An 18,769-nucleotide genomic window follows, 5' to 3' on the forward strand; every position below is an offset into this window, starting at 1 on the left:
TGTCACTGCCTCCTCTTGGCTCCTCCCCTGGGGTGGCTGTCCTCCAAGTTCTCTGCCCCACCCCTGGCTCCAGGGTCCCTCCTCACTCACAAACTTCCAGAGACCCTTTGGGTAGGGCTGGGAGCCCAAACCACCAGGCTGCAAGTCTGCAGACTCTCCCATATAGACCTTTGTTGCTGGGTCATGAAACTCTCTGCCCCGGCACCAAATCTAGAACCAGCGTGTGCTCTTCCAGAACAGGCGATCAGACCAAGCAAAGTGGCAAATGACCAGTAACAGACCAGAACGCCAGAAGAGGGGCTGATTGAAAGATTAGTTATCCTGACTCTGCTGCTCAGCAGGCACGTGACCCTGTTAGCTGCCACTTAACCTTTCCCTGTTTCTTTACTGTAGGAGGGATAATAATAGAGTCTACCTCATTTGAGACTTCAGTGAGTATATCCATTTGGGTAATGGGTTTAGAACAGAGCTTGGCACAGAGAAAATACTGAGATAATGGTTAGCTATCACTGTTGTTGTGAGGTACCGAAGGAGACATGGAGAAAAGCGAACACACGTTTGACCACTGGAGAAATGGGTTGTATTAACACAGACTTTGTACAACCACTATCATTCCCTCCAACGGAAAGAACTAACTCATCAGGACACAGGGCTTGGGCATTACCTGGGGGTCCTGGTAGATCTTGGCAGTGTCCTTCTCATAGCTGTCGATGTACAGTCGAATGGTGGCCCCGGCACTCCCCGTGCCGCTCAGTCGAAAGATGATGCGAGAACCATCCGCAAAAAGGAGCCGCAAGCCCTGGAGAAGGTAAGCAGAGATGTGTTCCCCACTTGCTGGAAGGGAAACCGAAGGCTGGCAAATTACAAGGGGTTTGTCTGGAGATCAAATTTCATCCATACTTGATCAATTGGAGGATTAGATCCTTGATAAACAGCAGTAGTTAAGCCCCATGAGTCGGCCGTGGTTGGCCTGTCACTGTGTCCTGCCAAAGGGGGCTGAGCTCATGGGCGGGGCGGGGGGGGGGGGTAGGAAGCATGCCCAGGGTCAGGTGGGAGATGTGATCCGGGGCGCAGTGGTGCTGGATGACACAGGCTTGCCCTCCCCTCCTCTCCCCACTCCCCTGTAATTTATGGACTAACCATTCCAGTTTGAAGTCTAATAAATAGGTCAACAAGTAAGTCACTAGATGCAGAAATTTGATCCCCAGATCAGGAGGAAAACATGGACAGAATGGGCTGAAACCAGAGCAGAAGAGATTCCAGACAGATGAGAGGAAGAACTCTTTGCAAAACACCAATAGAGAGCCTCAAACAGAAAACATGAGGCCACATGCCCCAGACGAAGCCAGCTATTCCCAACCTAGCAAGCAGGATCCAGTGATCACTCTCCCCTCAATGCCTGAGGACTCAAAGCAGGGTCCCTGTGGGCGCCGTGCCAAACCCATGCCCCCAACCCCCTGCTGCCTTCTTCTTTCCCTCCCTGGCAGCATCTCTTGTCCTCAATAATCTTCTTGCTTCAGGGGATTTGAGGTTGAAGATTCTTGGGTAGATATTCTGCCACCTGAGGTAGGAAGGGTCAGCAAGACAGTTATCTGAGAACTCTCTAGGCTTTGTGAGCCTGTCATTCTTCTATACCAAGAAGAACTTCACATAAAGTCAAAGACCAACCAGAAGGAGAGACACTGCTCCTCAGCTGCTATTTGTCACCAAATCCTGTCCAGTGTTTAATCGTGCCATTCAGCAGTGAAGACAGCAGATGAAATGCACGCAGTACCTTCCCGATTCCGTCATCACAGGGAGGATACCGTTAACTCCCATTTACCATTTCTTGCTTCTAGGAACATACAAGGTTGGTCTATCTCTCTACAGCTTCAACTTGAAGCTTCTGAATTCTTTCCACTTGATGGCAGATGCTATATCTACTCTGGAAGATTCTCCCTCCTACCTGGCCTTCCATCTAAACGCTCAGACTCTGATTATAGAACGTGAAGCTGTTGAGTTCTTCCTCACAGAGTGCAAAGACAGCACCGTGCTCATGCCCACACCCTTCCCACACATAGCTCAGCTCCCCCCGCCCCACAGATGCTGGGTGTAGCACAGAGTTGGGGGTCACTTTCCCTAATCGCCTGTTTTCTCTGAAGGCTTCTCTACAAAACTTCTGCTCTGCCATCCTGTGGACCCCACCCTGCCCTCTTCCATACCCACCTCCTACTCTACCTACTCTACCCCTGGCCTTTTTCTAATTATCTCAGACATCGCTTACAATCATCCGTATTGCACCCGGAGTTCCCACAGAGGGTGAACAGGCATGGGGAAGAAAGCCCACTGGGCTACTATCTTGAGGATGGGAGACTCCTGGCACTGAGGGTCGCTGTGGCCACGCTCCAGCCACCCGTCCACTGCCTGCATCTCCAGAGAGACATTAAATCAATCCTGCGGTCCACCTCCTTCAAAGCTGTCAGCTGCCTTGAGAAGGACTGGGCCAAAAATCTGGGTCTGTCAGGAGAAAGCAAACTGGAAAGCTGTAAAAGAATTTTACATCCCCTTCTTTATTATCTCTGCCTCTAAATTATTAGTGGTGAGTCCAGCCTGTGACAACAGCAGAACCAGAGGATCCCGGGGCCCTGGGTGTTTGTGAGAAGCCTGCACAAGGGCCGACCCAGCCTGCAGCCGTGGGTCCCTGGCACCCAACGAGGGAAACCCTACCAGCTCTGTCCCCATCCAGACATAGTCCAGGTCCTCAACTATGATGTCTTGCTGTGTTAGGACTGGCTGCATGTCACATGCTGTGGATGTAACAGCTACGATTTCTAAGTCTGGAATGCCTCATCAGTTTTTCTTCTTCTTCCTCTTTTTCTTTTTTTTTTTTAAGAAATCAGAATATACCAGAGAAAGGTCTATGATAATGCCACTCTCATGGCTGACATTCTGCTATCATCTCCTGAGAGAAAAAAGGGGTTTGATATCTATGGCTGTAGCTCACCTCTTCAGCTTTAGATTCTAGGGCTCCTTTCTGCACATGCATTCAACATGTAATTCTGGAGGATTCTGGAGGATGTAAAAACCCTCTGGAGCGGAGGCTAAGAATCCCAGAATGAGGGCATAGGGGAGTACACAGAACCAAGGCAAATCCCATTTTCCCTACAAGTATATTTGCAAGTTATGTGTGACCCAGCAGAAAGCCAGCAACTGTAGAAACAAAATGGTAGGAAAGGAGAGATGATCAAGCGGCCTTTTACTTTCTTCTCTTGAGATTTCAGAGATGAAGCTCTGAGGACTCTCTCCCAATACACATAAATCTGTTCCTACCTGATTCCTTGAAACGCTTCCATCCACCGGATCACTGTATTCAAAGTTATCAATTTTCTCCACAGTGTAAACTTTGTCACCCACTGAGAACTGTTTCCCCACGAAGGAGCGATCAGATATCAGGGCTTGCAAGTCCTTCATCATTTTGTTGGCACCCTCAGCCTCCACCTCCTCATAATCATACCTGCAAGAAGTCACAAAGGTGGGGCCCACACGCTGACTTCGGATCACCCCGAGGTCGATTACCTCCTTCTTCATCATTCGTTTGGCCCTCCCCACAAAACCCCCTAACTGCAGAAAAAGCTGGCAAAAGGCTGTGCTTGTTCGCCTCTGGGGAGGGAGCAGGTCAGGGATGAAAGGAAGGCTTTGCAGGATTTCAGGGAAGGGTTAGGAGCTTCTGAATAAGCAGAAAACTCCCATCTTGGCTTTTCTACAGAATAAGCTCTAGAAGCTTCAAAGGCTTTTGAGAGATTCTGTCTAACATTTAATCACTGCCTCCTGAGGAGGGAGGATTAAATGCCATGTTATCTCTAGAGGATGCTGCATCTAGAGGCCCATGAGTCAGGCACTTCTCTTTCAAACTCCTGGAGCTTCTTTGGGATAAACGCTGGGACAGTTCCCAGTCTGGAACCTGCCTGAGGCTGCTGAGATTTTGGTGAAGGAGAGTTCCAGCCTCCACAGGAGCTTCCTAAAGTGAGGCCAAGTTTTCACTGACCAGACAGAAGGGGCCAAACCCTAACTCCTTACATCTGAAGCACCTCTGTCCTTTCATTGAGGGTGGATTCTGGTCCAAAGTGTTTTGGGTTCACCCTGACGGAGGAGGCCTGGTGTAGACACAAAAGGGTCAAAGCAAAAAAAAAAAAAAAAAAAAAAAAAAAATCACAAAAGAAATTCTATGACTTTTATTATTACTCCCAGAATTGTTCTTGACTTCTTTCTTATGAGGTTAAAGACGCTGACAGGTGGCTTTTCTTGACCTAGTGGCACACACCCTCTCGAGAGAGTTATTTTTTAGAGGCTCAAGACAGCAGAGTCTATATTTATTTGTGATAGTGAAACAAATATGATATGTGCAAGATGACACCTCTGAGACATGAGAAATACTGGGGAATTAAGGCCAACCTGTTCTAGCTCCGGGATTCTATGAATCAAGGACAACAGTCCCCTTAATCTTGAAGTCGGCTCTTTCCCCTAGTTAACATGATAAACAGCAAGAAATTACAACCAGGTGTTTGTGCTTTACATCTGTGACCTTTGGGCATTTGAGGGAAGTGTTCTATAAATCCTAGGCACAGAGAGGCATAATGGAAAGAATCTGGACTTCGGCATCGGAACGAGCTACAAATCTAGCCTCCATTGCTTACTAACTGGGCAACTATGAGCAAGTGGCTTCATCTTGCAGAATCTCAGTTGCCTTATCACTAACTGTTTTGAGGCTGACATGAAACACTGTGTGCAAAGTGCCTAGCACTTTTGTTAAGTAAATGGAGGGTAGGATGGAGTCTTAACTAACTAGAAATGCAGGTTCTAGGGACTTTATTTGCAACAGTTGGTTAGCAGTTATCTGAAATTAATACAAATATGTTCAAGTGGTTTTTAGATGGAGGCTTTTAACTGATTCCAGAGTGACCCCTTCTCTGAACAAACCGTCCCAACCTTATTCCATTCTGGCTACTATTCAGTCGTTACCTCGTCGTTCATTTATTCATTCAAAGCATATTTACGGTGTCACTAGGAGTGAGGTGTTTAGTGATACCATGAAGCACAGAAACAGACGTGGTCCTGCCTGCATGACATTCTAGGCTCTAGAGAGTTCTCGACTGCTGTTCTGAATTACCAGGTTTTTCTGGTTCTTAGAAGGTAGAGATTCTTGCCTTCATTCCCAGGGCTCCTGCTTTGGTACCATGTGACAGTTATTACTTATACCTTCCTCAAAAGAATGACTTGAAGCAGGAAGACAGCAATGAACTTCTCTAAAGTTGATAAAAGGATTCTGAGTAAGGAGGCTGAGCTGCTTAAGGTTTAATTCTTGTGTGACTATCCAGAGATCATGGACTATTCAATCTGTGACACAGTTTTTAAATTCTCTAATTTAACTCAACCTATTTTATAAAAAAGGCAACTGAGGCCCAAAGAAATTACATCTAAGCATTTCTTATCGATAAGCATTTCATCTACTCTCCTTTTTCTCATATTTCCTTTCAGTAATTAGAATAGTGAGGTCTAGGAAAAATTTTGTTAGATTTTTACACTTACTGGGGGAAAGGCAAATTGAAATTAGTGGAAAGCACTTCTCGGAAAAAAAAAATATTAATGCCTTTTAAAAATAGAAGTATGCGTGGCAAAGAAGAATTACTATGTATTCTAAGTATTTTGTTCACTGCTGAATCCCCAGCGGCTGGCAGAAAGTAGGCACACAGTCAATATGTATTGAATCAATGAATGAAGTATTGACAAGTATGCAGCCTTTGGGGACATATTTTAATGAGTCAGAAAAGCTGATTTAGACTAAGCATAATTGTTTCCATAATTTCAGGAAAAAAAAAGTTTCCATACTTTGAGTGCCCCAGAGTTTATAAAACACTTTCAGACTCATATTTCATTTAATCCACTCAATGGCAGTCTGTTATTTCCATTTCTACAAATGAGAAAAAAAGAGTAGTTTTCTGTTAGAGAGAGGTTAAATGACTTCCCAATCCACTAAGGGGCAGAAATAAAATTCTAACCCATTCTTCTGAATCCAAATCCAACTCAATTATCATGTTCACCTGCAGGTACATTTAAAAGGTTTACAAAACATTTATTCTTTCGAATATGTTAACTAAATTTTTTAAGCATCGTTCTTTATGGCTAACATAAAAGGTGACCCTAACTGAATTATTTTAAAATCCCTCAATTTGTAGAGGCTAGATGAACTAGGGTTTTATTAGCACTTGAGAGACAGGAAAAAATCTGTACACATGAGAACTCTCTGCCCACTTCCCCACCCTACCTCCGTACCCCACCCAGGCTGTGACTTACCTGGTGAAGAAATTCCGGCCATACTTCTGCCAGTGATCTTTGAGAATGTCCTCCACACTCTGTTTGCGGGTGGCTAGAATGGAGAGCCAAGCAAGGACAGCCCAGAGTCCATCCTTCTCACGGATGTGGTCAGAACCTGGCCAACGGGCAACAAGCAGCTATGAGAAACATGATTTCTCCAAAACATTTGGGATTAAACTCAACAGTAAACATGTAGACCCAATCCAACAAGTCATAAAACTTGACTGAGGAACTTGAATACATGGAAGGAACCACATATGGAACAAAGCAACATAATATTGGAAAGAAGTTGATATTTCCCAAAGTGATTTAGATATTTATGGCAAATGCCAATAAAAATGTCAATGGAATAATTTGGTGGAACTTGATATATCAACTATAAAGCATAAATGTGAGCAGGAAAAAAAACAAACAACATGACCATTATAAATACCCAATAATTAAAAGCCTGGCAGCTTAGTGGAACAAAAGAGAGCACCTAGAAAGAGACCCAAACACATATGTGACTTGAAGATATGATAAGGGTGTCACTTCAAGGCTGTTGGAAAAGAATGAATTACTTTTTAAGTAGTATTTAGATATCTAGCTAGACAGTTGAAAAATTCAGTTTATTCCCCTATAAAACACCATACCAAAAAGATTTCCAGATAGATTATACATTCAAATATAAAAACTGAAAATCTTTAAATCCTCAAAGATATATATAAATAAAAGATATATACAGATATAAATATACAATATAAGTGTAATAGAAAATATATATAAATATATTTTTTAAGTCTTGGGGATGGCAAATACAGGTAAATTCAGAATTCACAAAAGAAAAAAAAACTATGTATTTGTCTACTAAAAAATTACCATTTCTATCAGCAAAATAGCAATAGGTAAAAGTAAAAGGCCATTGGCAAACTTTAAAAAAAACCACATTTGCAATATAAAGTAGATGTTTAAGGCAACTCAATATAGAAAAAATTTACATATTAATGAGAAGAAAGCAAAACTCCAATAGAAAAACAGGCAAGGATACAAACAATCACCGAAGAATAAATACAGGTACCCAATTACATAAGAAGCTAGCATTATTTTTTAAAAAAGAAATTAAAATGAAAACCACAATAAGAAACTGCTACTTGCTTGGCAAATGGCCACAGATTTTAAAATGAGAACACCTAGTATCAGGAGACGTATAAGGGAAATGGGGTTCTAGCATGCCACTGCGGGGAGAGGTACAATCTTCTGGAGAGCAATTTGGCAAAAAGTATCAAAGCCTTAAAAATGGACCTACTTGTGGATCCAGCAACTCCAATCTAGGACATCTTTCTTTAACTAAGAGGGGTTTGGTTAAATCACCTACGGCACATCTGTCCCCTTCTAGGGTACCTGCTAAAATCCTTACCCAAACTAACACACTGGCGCCTCTGGATGTGCTTACGTGCACGGAGACCCTTTTCCAAGAACCTGATATGGGACACAACTCTCCTTTTCAGCCCTTATCTTCCTTATTCTAAAAATGAAACAAAACAAAACAAACACCACACATGGACCATGCGGAGTGCTACTTTCTGACTTCCGAATAGGACTCAGTACAATCCCTCGCCCATAATGCTTTGACATCATCATGCCTAGAATTCTTTATGTGCCTGTGTGCCCTTCTTGACTTCCCACTGGGTCTTATTCTTCTGAGAACATCAGAGTATCTCACAAGGCTGGCTATGTAGTAGGCATGAGTTAAGTTTGTTTCCCTCCCCTTTTCATCCTTTCAGACCAACGCAAATGTCCTGTCCTGTCTGGGACTAGTTCGCAGCTTCCCTAGGCAGGTACGAGCTGTGCCCTCTTTTTCTCCTACAGCGACCTGCTCTATGCCTCTGCTGTGGTGCCATTTTCCTTGATCATCTATTTATGAGTCTTTCACCCCACTTCTGACCTATTTCTTAGAGACATCTCTTACTTATCCTTATAACTAAGTCTGACGACTAGGCTAGCACATGGAATAGGTAAACAACTGTACAGGAGTGCAGTGAATGAGTTTGTCAGTTAATTAACCTACTACAACATTTTCTGGTTCACAAAAACACACAATTTTTTCTTTCAAACGATCTTCTCTTCAATAAAATACCACTTTTAGAAACCATAGTTCTCAGAACCTGGAAGCTGACAAAACCTGGAGATGTTCAGCAACACTCTTAGCACTTTATGTAACAAATTTTTGGTTTACCTAATTTTATTATCTATGGACTTTTATTTGCCTGTATTGCTATCTCAAGGACCAGAAATTAGCTCTCTGGCCCTTACAGTGTTTGCAAATGATGTTTTGGCAATAGTTCACTCTGAGCAGCAAGATTCTGGCAGCTTTCCCTATATACTGAGAATTCGTGACAAAAATATACAGCTTGAAATTATTTGTCTGGCTCCCATGGGTATTTTTCTTCCTTCCTTCCTTCCCTTTTCTTTTCTTTTTCTTCTTATTTTGTATTTATTTATTTCTTGAGGCAGACTGAAAGCATAAGGGGCAGTGTCCCTTTGTGTTTTTCCTGTTCTAAGTAAAGAATTCTTTTTCTTTTATGAGGAAATGAAAATAAAATCTAAAAATCTTACCCAACTCTGACCAAGTTACTTGGAGATAACTAAATCACACACCTAATATCATCAACAAAATATCTGCCTTGGATAACATACACAAATATTCTATTCCATTTGCAAGATCCCTAGTCTCTGGAAATTCTGACTACTCTCAGTAAGCACCTTCATGTAATCAAAACTCTAGGTAACTCTAATACTCAGAAACTTGGGTACATTTCTTTTTCTTTCTAAGATTTACTTCTTTTATTTTAAAGAGAGAGAGAGAGCTAGAACAATTGGGGGAGGGGCAGAGGGAGAGAATCTCATGCAGACTCCCCGCTGAGTGCGGAGCCCAACGTGGGGCTCAATCCCAGGACCCTAAGATCATGACCTGAGCTGAAATCAAGAGTCAGTTGCTCAACTGACTGAGCCACCCCAAAAGTCTGGGTACATTTTGTTTTCTTTAGGGTTCTGATGAATGATGACAAGCTACGAGTAAAAAAAAAAAAGGCAATGGTGTATGTGTGTGTGTTTCTAAAGTTGCTGCTTTTGCAGTCATGGCAGTTGTTTCAATGGAAGATGCTTTATATTTAAGAGTCATGAAACTTGGGGCGCCTAGGTGGCTCAGTCAGTTAAGCGTCTGCCTTCAGCTCAGGTCATGATCCCAGAGTCCCGGGATCGAGCCCTACATCGGGCTCCCTGCTCAGCAGAGAGCCTACTCCTCCTCTCCCTCTGCCTCTCCCCCCTCTCATGCTTGCACGCCCTCTTTCTCTCTGTCAAATAAATAAATAAAATCTTAAAAAAAAAGAGTCACGAAACCAGAATTTGAAACTCTGTTATTTATTAACTTGATTTTCCAAGTCTCAGTTTCCTTGACTGTAAAATGGGGATAATGTTACCTTTCTCACACAATTGTAAGACTTTGATAGAGGGTAGAAATATTTATGAACTGTTAAGTACTATATAAATGCAAAATACCATTATGGATAAAGAGAAAAATAAGAAACTTTTGGGGGGAAATGAGTGCTTTCCACTACCTTATTAAGCTTTCAAAAATAACATCTCTTAACTGTACACATTGGTGAAGAAAATGGAATATAACCCAGTACACTCTTTTCTCTGGGCAGTGACATTATAGTGTTTTCCTCTTCTTCCCTATCTAATTTTCCTATCATGAATGTGAATTACTGGTATCATTTCTTTTAACTTAAAAAAAGGGAAAGAATCCATGCTCCAATAATTGTGAGGAAAGGGAAACAGTGCCAGCAGGCACCCCTAGTCCAGGCTGATACAAAGGCAGTGGTGGGCTCTGCACTGGGGCTCTTCCTACCTGGTCCAGCGCAGGGACTAACTGAGTGCCTGGGAATTCTGCCCCTTCAGCATCTTCAAGCACCTGTCACTTGACTTCGGCCTAATCAGCACCTTGTGATAAGTATAAACTCAGCTCAGTCAGGGCATACTCCAGGCCTCAGCCCAGAAAAATGTCAACCCTTGCTGAGGGAGCCAAAAGCTAACAGTTTGGGGATTAGGTTCCATTTACCAGTATGGGCATCTCGGGAGTGCTGGGCACCTGCCTCTGCCATGTGACAGGTCTGAGGATGGGGAAGTGGCAACTGAAAAAGAGTTACATGGAGTTGTTTGAAAACACTTGCATTTGTCTGTCATGTCTCTCTGTCTTTCTGTTCCTCTGCCTATCTTTAGCTCCCTTTTGGTCGTCTTCTTTTTTTTTTTTTTTTTAAAGATTCATTTTACCCATTTTAGAGAGAAAGTGGGGGAGAGGCAGAAGGCGAGGGAGAGAGAGAAACACAAGCAGACTCTGCTGAGTGTGAAACCAAGAGTCAGACACTCAACCAACTGCACTACCCAGGTATCCCTCCCTTTTGGTCTTCTAAACACACTATTCTCTCTGCCTGAAAATATCCACTCCATATATATCTATTAGCCTGGCTAACATCTCCTGCAATTACTTTCAACCCCAACTCAGGACGGCTTTCTTGTTGCTCTCCATGCTCACCCCTACTCTATCATACCCTGTCTGTTCTTAACTCACCTCGACTCTGAGGTATATCCCTGGCTGGTGCCTGGCACGCCGTCAATAAGGGTTGGCCCCAGGAATGGTCAGACCCCAGCTGACTGGCTGGGAGGTGTAGCAGACCTGCTCTGTCCACAGTCTCGTCCTCTTTGGCTTTTACTGCACAAATGAACTTACTCTGAAAGGACAGGTAAGCTCCTCAGGAAGCCTTTTACAGATCACTCCAGCCTTCAGGGCCTCTCCCCCAGCCACCCGCAGACTTTCCCTTTAGCAGTGAACCGTGTACTGCCTTGCGACTGCCCCTGGAACTGTTTCCTTTGGAGGAATATAGTAAGCGCCTGACGGGCAGGAGCCATGTCTTAACCCATACTCCATTGTGTGCTCAACAACTACGAATCAGTGCCTACCATGTTCCAAGTACATGAGAAAACACCAAGATGAATAAGAAGACATGTTACTTGTCCTCACAGATGAGCACAAACACAGAGGTGAGGGAGACAGACATGCAGGTAATAGTTTAACTGAGTTAGTTATTATGAGGTTGTCAGCCTAATTTTAGTGGGGTATTCAGCATACCAATAAGGTATTCTGTCTGGGAAATCTCCAGAGACAGGCTATTCTAACTTTCCCATGGGGACTTTACCTATAGGAAAATGTACTCAAGAGCTGTGCAAATCAGAATGTGCAGAGAACCAGACAGAAAGTCTAATGCCCTACACCATAGAACCAGGTTGTGCCCTGCCAATAAAGCTCCTAGGGCCCCCCTGTACTTCATCACTGATCACTTTGCACACTTGTAATTACCTGGCCAGGGTCTGACTTCTTGCCCCAAATGCGGATTCTACAGAGCCCTGCACGAGACCATATGCATCGTGACCCCCCCAGAGACTCACTCAGTATCTGGGATGCAGTTAAATTTCAATAAACATTTGAGGAATGAGTCAATGAAAAGAAGTACAAACATGAAAAACTTTTCCGAAGAAATTAAAATTAAAAGAAATTTGCAAAGCATCAATGCTCAACTTCTTCAAGTCATCACTCCCGTAGGATGCATCATCGCTAAAACCTTTTAAAGATGAAACAGGAAAAACTGTTACTAACCTCTAGGCCCGGCCAGATCATAATTTACTGGCATATTTCTATATGATACCAGGTTCATCTTAAATGGTTTCCTATCCCTCTTTCCCAAGCCCCCCCATTTTCCTGAGGAAGAGTTTCAAAAGCAGTGACATTCTATTCTATTCGGGACTTCACTTTCTACTGCCTTCCCAATTTCCCAACAAATTCAAGATGGGACAGAACAGCACCTCGCCCTCTGCCATTGTGTGTAAACATGTATATCATCATCCACAGTTGGGGGCGGGGAATAATTTTGCATCATGAGATCAACCAAAAATAATAGGTTCAGCCTGTCCAGTTCTGGTGCCCATTTCTGAGTCCCTTTACTCTGGCATCTGTAACACTGATGCATGAGGAAGTGTCCTAGCCTCCATGGCTATGATAATCCTGAGAGGCCATTGCTGTTCCTCCATCATGGACAGACTAATGTATGCTTGGTAACATTAATAACATCACAGCTTGTGCTCTGAAATGCTGGTGGTTTACTGGGTGAGCCGGTTCTTCTGAAGTCTGACTCCTTCGCACCTCTTTGCAAGTAAACTTCTTTTCCTTTATAAAAGCTCATCTGTTCTCACAAAGACCTTGGGTCCCCAACTCTGGACTACGGAGTGGGAATGGTGTTGAGTCCCCAGAAGAGTCGCAGACCACTCAAAGAGGTCAAGTAAGGATTCTCCACCGAGGCAGGTGTTGAAGTCGAACAGCACTGCCTGCCAACTATGATTCCAACAACACGCAGGCAATCACACCGAATGACTTTTAAAGTCTTTTCGTTGCCAACACCAGGATTCTGTTTGTCTAACTGGAGGGTGTCAAGTGAATAGTGTATTCATGCACTCACCTATTCAACAAGTGTTTGCTGAGCCCCTACTCCACGCTAGCCTTTATAGGAGGCTCTGGGGATCTGATGGAGAATAAGACAGACATGATTCCTGTCTTCACGGAACTTACAGCCTTGATGTTAATCAAGTAATCGTAAGTAATTTTAAAATTACGGCTGTAATATATGCAACAAAGGAGAAGTGTGTGTGCCATGAGAGCCAATAAAAAGGGGAGTGGACCCACCGTGGAAGGTTAGGAAGGCTTTCCTGAGAAACTGCCTCTGCTCTCACCCGGAAAAATACAGAAATAAATGACCCTGTACTCAATGAAGCTACAGAACTGAAATACTGCAAAGCTTGTGTAGTCACTAACATCCGCCCTGAGAAACTCTATAAAGAAGCTGCGGGAAGCACTCACCAGCAAGGGACTAGCAGGTGGAGATGAACTCCTCTATAAGCAAGGAGAGCACAAGTTCAGTTAAATAACTTCAGCTGCGACCCACTCACAGCAGTAGAGACTCAGAGCTATGCAGCTTGGTTTTCAAAATGGTTGTTTCAGAAACATTACAGAACAATTTTCTTTTTTTCAAAGAGAAAGAAGTTTGCAGATTATTCTCTTGATGCTGTCTCTCTTTGTTTTTTTGTTTGTTTGTTTGTTTTATTATGTTATATTAATCACCATATATTACCTCATTAGTTTTTGATGTAGTGTTCCATGATTCATTGTTTGCGTATAGCACCCAGTGCTCCATTCAGTATGTTCCCTCTTTAATACCCATCACCAGGCTAACCCATCCCCCTACCCCCCACCCCTCTAGAACCCTCAGTTTGTTTCTCAGAGTCCATAGTCTCTCATGGTTTGTCTCACCCTCCAAATTCCCCCCCCCCTTCATTTTTCCCTTCCTACTATCTTCTTCTTTTTCAACATATAATGTATTATTTGTTTCAGAGGTACAGGCCTGTGATTCAACAGTCTTACACAAAGGGACGATAAAATCATGGTTGGCACTTAGTATTTGAATGGGTTCATAAATAAATAAAGAGGAAAAAACTTTAACAAGAAATAATTTAAACTCTAATGTCCAGGTTCAAATAAATCAATCCCTCAAATGTAACGTGAATGACAAATTTTCTTGGCAAATTCTCCTGAGTAAAAACTTAAAGGGGCTTAATTATCAACATTATATGGGATAAACAGTATTAAGAAATGTCCTGAAAGCTAACATAAGTGAAAGTTATTTCCAAAAAAGCACAGGGCCCAGTTCTCTAGAAATAATCACCCCACTCTAGTCTTTACTTCTCAGTTAGGTTACACATGGATTTGGGCTCAGTTCTGCACATGATCTAAGAGGCAACGGTGAACTTGGAAGCATCGAGAAGCTGGTGCTGGGTATACAAACAATGTGGAGTGAGGAATGAGCAGGGGAAGTAAGGATGGGTAGCTGGAGAGGAGAGGACCTGCAAGCTGCCTTCCAAGAGGTGAAGCCCTGTCACGTGAGAGGAGCCCCTTGTGCTATGCTGTCCCCACGTGTGTTCTCAGCCAGTCCACATCAGGGACTCCTACATGGCTCCAGGCTTGGCACCCACCTTGCCCAGTGCTTCCCACACAGATCTGTGGGGCAAGATGTCACTAGATATACCATACACACAGGCACAGAGAGAGAGAGAGATGCAGCTAACTATGTTTAGGTAAAACTGTACAAACAGGATTCCTTACAGTAGAATGTTTGGAATCTTCGAATGCTAGTATCATTATGAATATCCAAGGCAGAGAGCTGTGGTCCAAGTTTTCCAATCTCTGCTGAACTCAGAACCCTCTCCTGGAATTAGTATCCTTCCACACACCCAAACATCCCAGGAAACCTTGTTCTAAACTTTTCTCTCTTTCACTATGCTCAGCACTGATACAGGTACAGGGGGTTAGGAAACCAAAGGTTAAGACATGATCCCTGCTTTCAAAGACAACTGCATCCATAGAAAAGATCGACTGAAAGCAAGCCTGCACTTGATAACATTGGTGGGGGGGCAGTATTTCATGGAATAAGACCACCTCATGGGTTCATGAGCATTCATCTGGTATCCCACGGAGTAACATGGCATCATCCATATTTTATGAAGTAGGATAGGGCTAAGCCTTGTATTCTCTGACCGAAGACATAGAACGTTGGGAAACCACCAAGTTTTCTTCGTGGACACTGTTCAATCCCAAGACGCATCCATCTTTCTTATATCCTCCAATTCTATCAAGTCAATTCATTCCCAAGGAACATTACCACTCCCTCAAGGACATTACATTTCTGAGAACTTTGTATACAGGTGTCTCAAATTTACCAGCTCATTCTACCCACCCTACGCCTGGACTTGTAGGAAATGAAATAAAATCAGCATTCTATTCTCTTTAACCAGGTATGAATTGCGACTCAGTTACAAGGCTTATAGAAGGCTAGATTTCGATCTTTGCTTTGCTTTCGTACTGAAGGACCAAGATCAGTCCTTTTACTTCAAAATACTGGATAAAAAGACTAAGAGGAGAAGAAATTCAGCCAGTGAAGTACCTTGCAACCTGGCTGGAGACCAACACATGGAAAAGGGCCACATGCCTGAATGGAGGTTTAGAGGTGAGACACTGACGTCGGTAGGGTGAGCCAGTAGGGAAGGTCATGGAAGTAGGACTTCAGGTCAGCATTTGGACAGGCAGAGAGGAGGGGGGAGAGCACAGAAAGTAGGGTCTAAGGGTCCTGAAAGGTCCCCCAGCCTACCACGTTCCCCTCCCTCATCATACTAACAATTTATGCAGACATCCTCACGGACAAGGACATATTTTTTTAAAGATTTTATTTATTTATTTATTTATTTATTTATTTATTTATTTGAGAGGGAGAGAGAGGGCACAAGCAGGGGGAGTGGGAGAGGCAAAAGCAGACTCCCCATTGAGCAGGGAGGCCGATGCAGGGCTCAATCTCTAGACCCTAGGATCATAACCTGAGCCAAAGGCAGATGCCCAACGACTGAGCTACCCAGGTGCCCCAAGGACATATTTTTAATTTCTTGATCACCTAGCAACTTCCCTCCACCCTAATGGCCTCCTTTCATTTAACCTTAATGAATCATAACTTGTTGCTACAGCAAACTTGGGCCTGTTAAAGAGAAAGATTTAATGCTGTGCTGCAACCTCCTTTTAAATAAAAATGAAAAACTGACTCGCTCCACCATATTTCTTCCCAGAAAGGAAAACATTTATAAAAGTTTCCTTGGCCACGGAGGGAAGAAACACATGTTTATCACTCTGTTTAATCTCTACAGACTCAGTGACCGTGCCGCCCGAGGGGGCTCCCAAACTTCCTGTCTCTGTGGATGTGATCCTCTGGAAGTAAAATTAGCCCTCCTCGGCTAAGCACGCTCACGGCTTTTCAAATGTGTACACTTCATCAGGGTTGTTATAAATAAACTGCATCTTGATTTAGGACACATCGGCCACTGGTGCTATTTCAGTCCTGCCTTAGCAGTCAGAGCGTTCCACAAGTCGTGTTTACAGGAAAGGAAACGGTAGCACGGGGCCCACGCACTTACCAGTCCCGAAGCTCTCCTCCCCACAAAGGGACAGTCTGCTTGCATCCATCAAATTCCCGAAAAACTTCCAGCCAGTTGGGGTCTCGTACAAAGCGATCTTTGTAGCATGAGCCACCCTTCAAAGGCATGAAATCAAAGTTACATCACAGCAGGACTGTTAGCTTAGCCACGTGAGGGAGGGAAACTAGCAACCGTTATTGTAATCAAGGGTCCCATTTAGCACTGCTCAGAGGTACACATAATTCTAAGATGGGTGGAAAATCGTAGGAGAAAACTTGTGCACAATGGGCTATTATACGTGGAGTCAGAAGACGGGGTAAAAGAGGAAGAAGGAAGAATTAATTCAGGTCACTGAGTTTAATATCTTAGAAGGAACAACAGTAGCAAAGTGTGCAAGGCTATTTTTGAGGCTATTTAAACCCAATGTGTTTTGGATACAGACTGCCTCTATCAGCATTCCATCAAGAACAAAAGAATGATGTTTTGATGCACTTCACATCACAGAATCATAGAATATTGGGTCTAGGAGGCCACCATTTTACAGAAAAGGAAACAGGGTCTAGGATGTTATGTGACCAACCTCAGGTCCCAGAGCCAGGATGACCAATGGCCTGCTATTCAGCTGCTCGGTCAATGCTCCTTTCATTTCACCAGAAGGCCCAGAAAGGACAGTGTCCAGGGGGTCTCCCATTTGTACCAACTTCCCCACACGGCTCCTTGGTCCCCTGTCCCCTCCAACACGTCTTTTACTCCTTCCTATATATCTGTAGACTAGAACCTTTAAATGACCTTTTTTTTTAAGATCACTTTCCCTCTGAAAAGGAAGACTAATCTACATTTCACTCACTGTTTTAATAAGTTCTGCCTTCCAGAATGCTCGCCTTACTGCAAAGCAATGTCACATTTAGATTCTAACATCTGAAGAAAATTAAATCTATAAGCTTGAAAGCTGAGAGTACAATAAACTTTTACCTGGGTAATGAGTTATTTCTATTGTGATTCTATATGTGGATTATCAATTTTTCCAAAAACTAGAATTAAACTGCTCTTGGATGACACGGAAGTTATTTCAGGACCTGCTAGGTCTAATTACAACAGCCTGGCCGAAACCAGCTCACAGGGTTTCAGCTGCAGGGCGTGGAGGCAGAAGCATCAGGTTCTAATTCTAGCTCTGATTTAGTTGTGAGGTCCTCAATAAGATGGCTAACCTCTCTGACCTTTGGGTTCCTCTTCTTTAGGACAAGGATTGCTGTGAGGATCAATTAAGACTATAAACCATTCTGTGAATATTATCTTCATAATATTTTATGAATATTAACTTCTTCTTAGCTGAAGGGAAGTTAGCACTAATTGAGTTAACACATACTCCTCCCCCTTCTCTCCCCCACGGTAGGAAACTACTACATGGCCCAGTTGGGCCCAATTAAGGAGCAATGGTTCTGGGTTCAAATTCTGACTCAGCCATTTACTAGCTGGGTGACCTTGGGGAAACTACATTACTTCTTTGTCCTTTCGTTTTCCTACCTGTAAAGTGGGGTTATAGATAGCACTGACCTCATGAGGTTGGTTTGAGAATTAAATGATTTAAAACATAGAGTACTTCATGTCTAGCACAAGGCAATGTTCAATAAACATCAGTTATTACTAGAGAACCTAGATATATCCATTCTGCTTTCTTCTCTGACCTTGACCTTTTATTTATTCACTCATTCCTTATCCATTCATTCAGCAAACATTTACTGGGCACCTAATATGTTCTAATTAACATTCTCCCTAGTCCCCATTTACTATGTATTACTTATATTTTTTAATTGTTTCAGATGTGGTCACACAAGCCACCTTAAAGCCTTTGTAAATGAGGGGATATATAATAAATAAATAAACAAATAAGCAAATCTGAGATACCAAATGTTTATTGTCACTGGGTCCTTTCTCATAAAAACTGAATATAATTTTCCTTAACTATTTGAGCTTTCTGTTTATTTGGATTTTGGGTAAATGAACATTTACTGTGTTTGTGTATGGATGGACACCCAGCGAGGGATGGACTTGGAAGTTCTTTGACATACTGATCTTCCTTCAAACTGCTCTTTCACTCAAACTCTGTGCACACCTGCTAAAGGACAGGGATGGTTCTCCAGAGTGATGTCTTCAGTACTGTGGGGCTGCCATCCATTCATTTCTTCAGTAACATTCAGTCATTCCTTTTTTAAAGGGGTGTATGTGTGTGTGTCCTACTATGTGCCAGGCATACCATGGTATATACTTTAGTGAATAAAGACAGTCTTTTCTCTGTAGAAGTTTGTAGTCTAGCAAGGCA

At 43.0% G+C, this 18,769-nt stretch overlaps 1 protein-coding gene across 3 annotated transcripts in view; it reads right to left on the reverse strand.

The window, feature by feature from the left end:
- The window catches only part of PGM1 (phosphoglucomutase 1), a 62,342-nt gene that overhangs the window by 2,442 nt on the left and 41,131 nt on the right, over positions 1–18,769 (reverse strand). For all 3 annotated transcript variants that reach the window (XM_035018368.1, XM_035018369.1, XM_035018367.1), the window contains exons 7-10: positions 16,450–16,565; positions 6,331–6,466; positions 3,310–3,493; positions 665–799 (exon numbers count right to left, since the gene is read on the reverse strand). In XM_035018368.1, coding sequence (XP_034874259.1) covers positions 665–799; positions 3,310–3,493; positions 6,331–6,466; positions 16,450–16,565 — 571 coding nt within the window. The remainder of the gene's footprint in view (positions 1–664; positions 800–3,309; positions 3,494–6,330; positions 6,467–16,449; positions 16,566–18,769) is intronic.

The sequence above is a fragment of the Mirounga leonina genome, unplaced genomic scaffold (assembly GCF_011800145.1).
Source record: "Mirounga leonina isolate KUSES-001 unplaced genomic scaffold, KU_Mleo_1.0 Mir_173, whole genome shotgun sequence".
Lineage (NCBI taxonomy): Eukaryota > Metazoa > Chordata > Mammalia > Carnivora > Phocidae > Mirounga > Mirounga leonina.